General features: G+C 41.6%; 1 protein-coding gene across 1 annotated transcript in view; it reads right to left on the reverse strand.

Annotated features, from left to right (window-relative positions):
• The window catches only part of LOC101847124 (myosin heavy chain), a gene marked incomplete in the record, with an annotated part of 23,467 nt that overhangs the window by 17,578 nt on the left and 4,133 nt on the right, over positions 1-1,756 (reverse strand). The window contains 1 exon segment of the mRNA XM_035971121.1: positions 1,135-1,226. Within this exon segment, the coding sequence (XP_035827014.1) occupies positions 1,135-1,226 (92 nt within the window).

Consider the following 1,756-nt stretch of genomic DNA (forward strand, 5'->3'; position numbering starts at 1 on the left):
GTATAGCATTTATTTGAAAGTCTGTGTCTCAAAGTGAGTATAGCATTTATTTGAAAGTCTGTGTCTCAAAGTGAGTATAGCATTTATTTGAAAGTCTGTGTCTCAAAGTGAGTATAGCATTTATTTCAAAATCTTACATAGCACAAGACATGGCTGGGTTACCCATGGGAAAATTTGAGGAGAAGAAAGTTCGACTTTTAAAGAAGGCAACAAGAAAAACAAAACAATACCCAAAAAGTCGACAAATGTGACGTATCTACTTATCTAGCTTTTCCACTGGAGTCTTCAAATGTTAATTCTATCAGCCAATTCTTACAAGGCACAAAAAGGGCGACCATCACCAAAGCGTTACATAATGTTAGACCATAGAAACCACGACCCAGACATTGAGATTACGAGCATGTGAGCAGGGAGAGGAGGAAGGGCGGGGAGGGGGGGAGAGAGTTGTTGTTAGAGTTAACAGTATGGGTAGGAGAATTTCAACACATAGATTAACTGTAAGTGTGTGGGGCACCAGTTCAGTTGGAACACAAAATAGCTTGATTGTTTACAATCATAACAAAACATGAAATACTTGCAAATTCATCATACCTGTAATCAGACTGTATGTTTATTGCATAGACCATTCATTTCTACTCAGTCTGGTGTCTATTTTATGCAGATAGGTTAGATAGGAATAGAGCTATAAGAAGATTGTAGGGCTGAAAAATTGGCTGGGTACAAAGGTAGAATAATTACTCTTCTGTATGCGGAAAGTTAAGTTTGATGTAAACACATCAAACGGGTCTGAAATCAGCGCACCGCTGACACTGCGAAGTGGGAAGAAAAAGCTCAGGACTACGTGATCTTTCCTGTTTCAATTCTGTATTGTTGTTGATGATAGTGATGCTCTGAGAATGTGAGTGTGTCTGTCAAATTTGCATGAACGAACAAGCCCAGGTCCACACCAGAGGGCGCGGGGTTCAAACCTGTATCTGTACAAACAAACAAACAAACAAACAAACAAACAAACAAACAAACAAACCCACGTCACCACCAGGGGGCGTGGGGTTCCAACCTGTGCAAACAAACAAACAAACAAACAAACACACGTGTGTCCCCACCAGAGGGCGCGGGGTTCCAACCTGCAGGTCTGTGTACTCCTTCCTCATGGTCTCCAGCTCCTCCTGTTTGTCCGTCAGCTCCACCCGCACGGCCTCCAGGTCTGTGTTGGCCGAGCCCACCAGCTGACGTCACACAGGGGGTCACCAGACAAACCGAGTTATAGCAACCACAACTACTACAACTACACCTATAACAACCACAACTACTACAACAACAACAACAACAACAACAACCACAATTACAACTACAACAACCACAACTACAACAACTACAACCGTACAACAACAGCAGCAGCAGTAGCAGCAACAAAAACAGAAAAACATGAACAAAAACATGAACAAAAACATAACACAAACATAACAAAAACAGGTGCAACAACAACAATTAAAAGCTAATATCATATTAAATTAGAATGTGTATGTGCATACATACATACATACATACACACACATACACACACACACACACACACACACACACACACACACACACACACACACACACTCTCTCTCACACACACACACACAAATGATTGAGAAACAGAACAGGTAGGGTAATCTCAGAGAAGCGAACTAGCCCTGTTGTGTTACGTTATCAGAAGCTATAAGAAACCTTCACCGATGGCAGTTACAGCACTGTGGAACACACAGAC

Source organism: Aplysia californica, unplaced genomic scaffold (assembly GCF_000002075.1).
Source record: "Aplysia californica isolate F4 #8 unplaced genomic scaffold, AplCal3.0 scaffold00381, whole genome shotgun sequence".
Lineage (NCBI taxonomy): Eukaryota > Metazoa > Mollusca > Gastropoda > Aplysiida > Aplysiidae > Aplysia > Aplysia californica.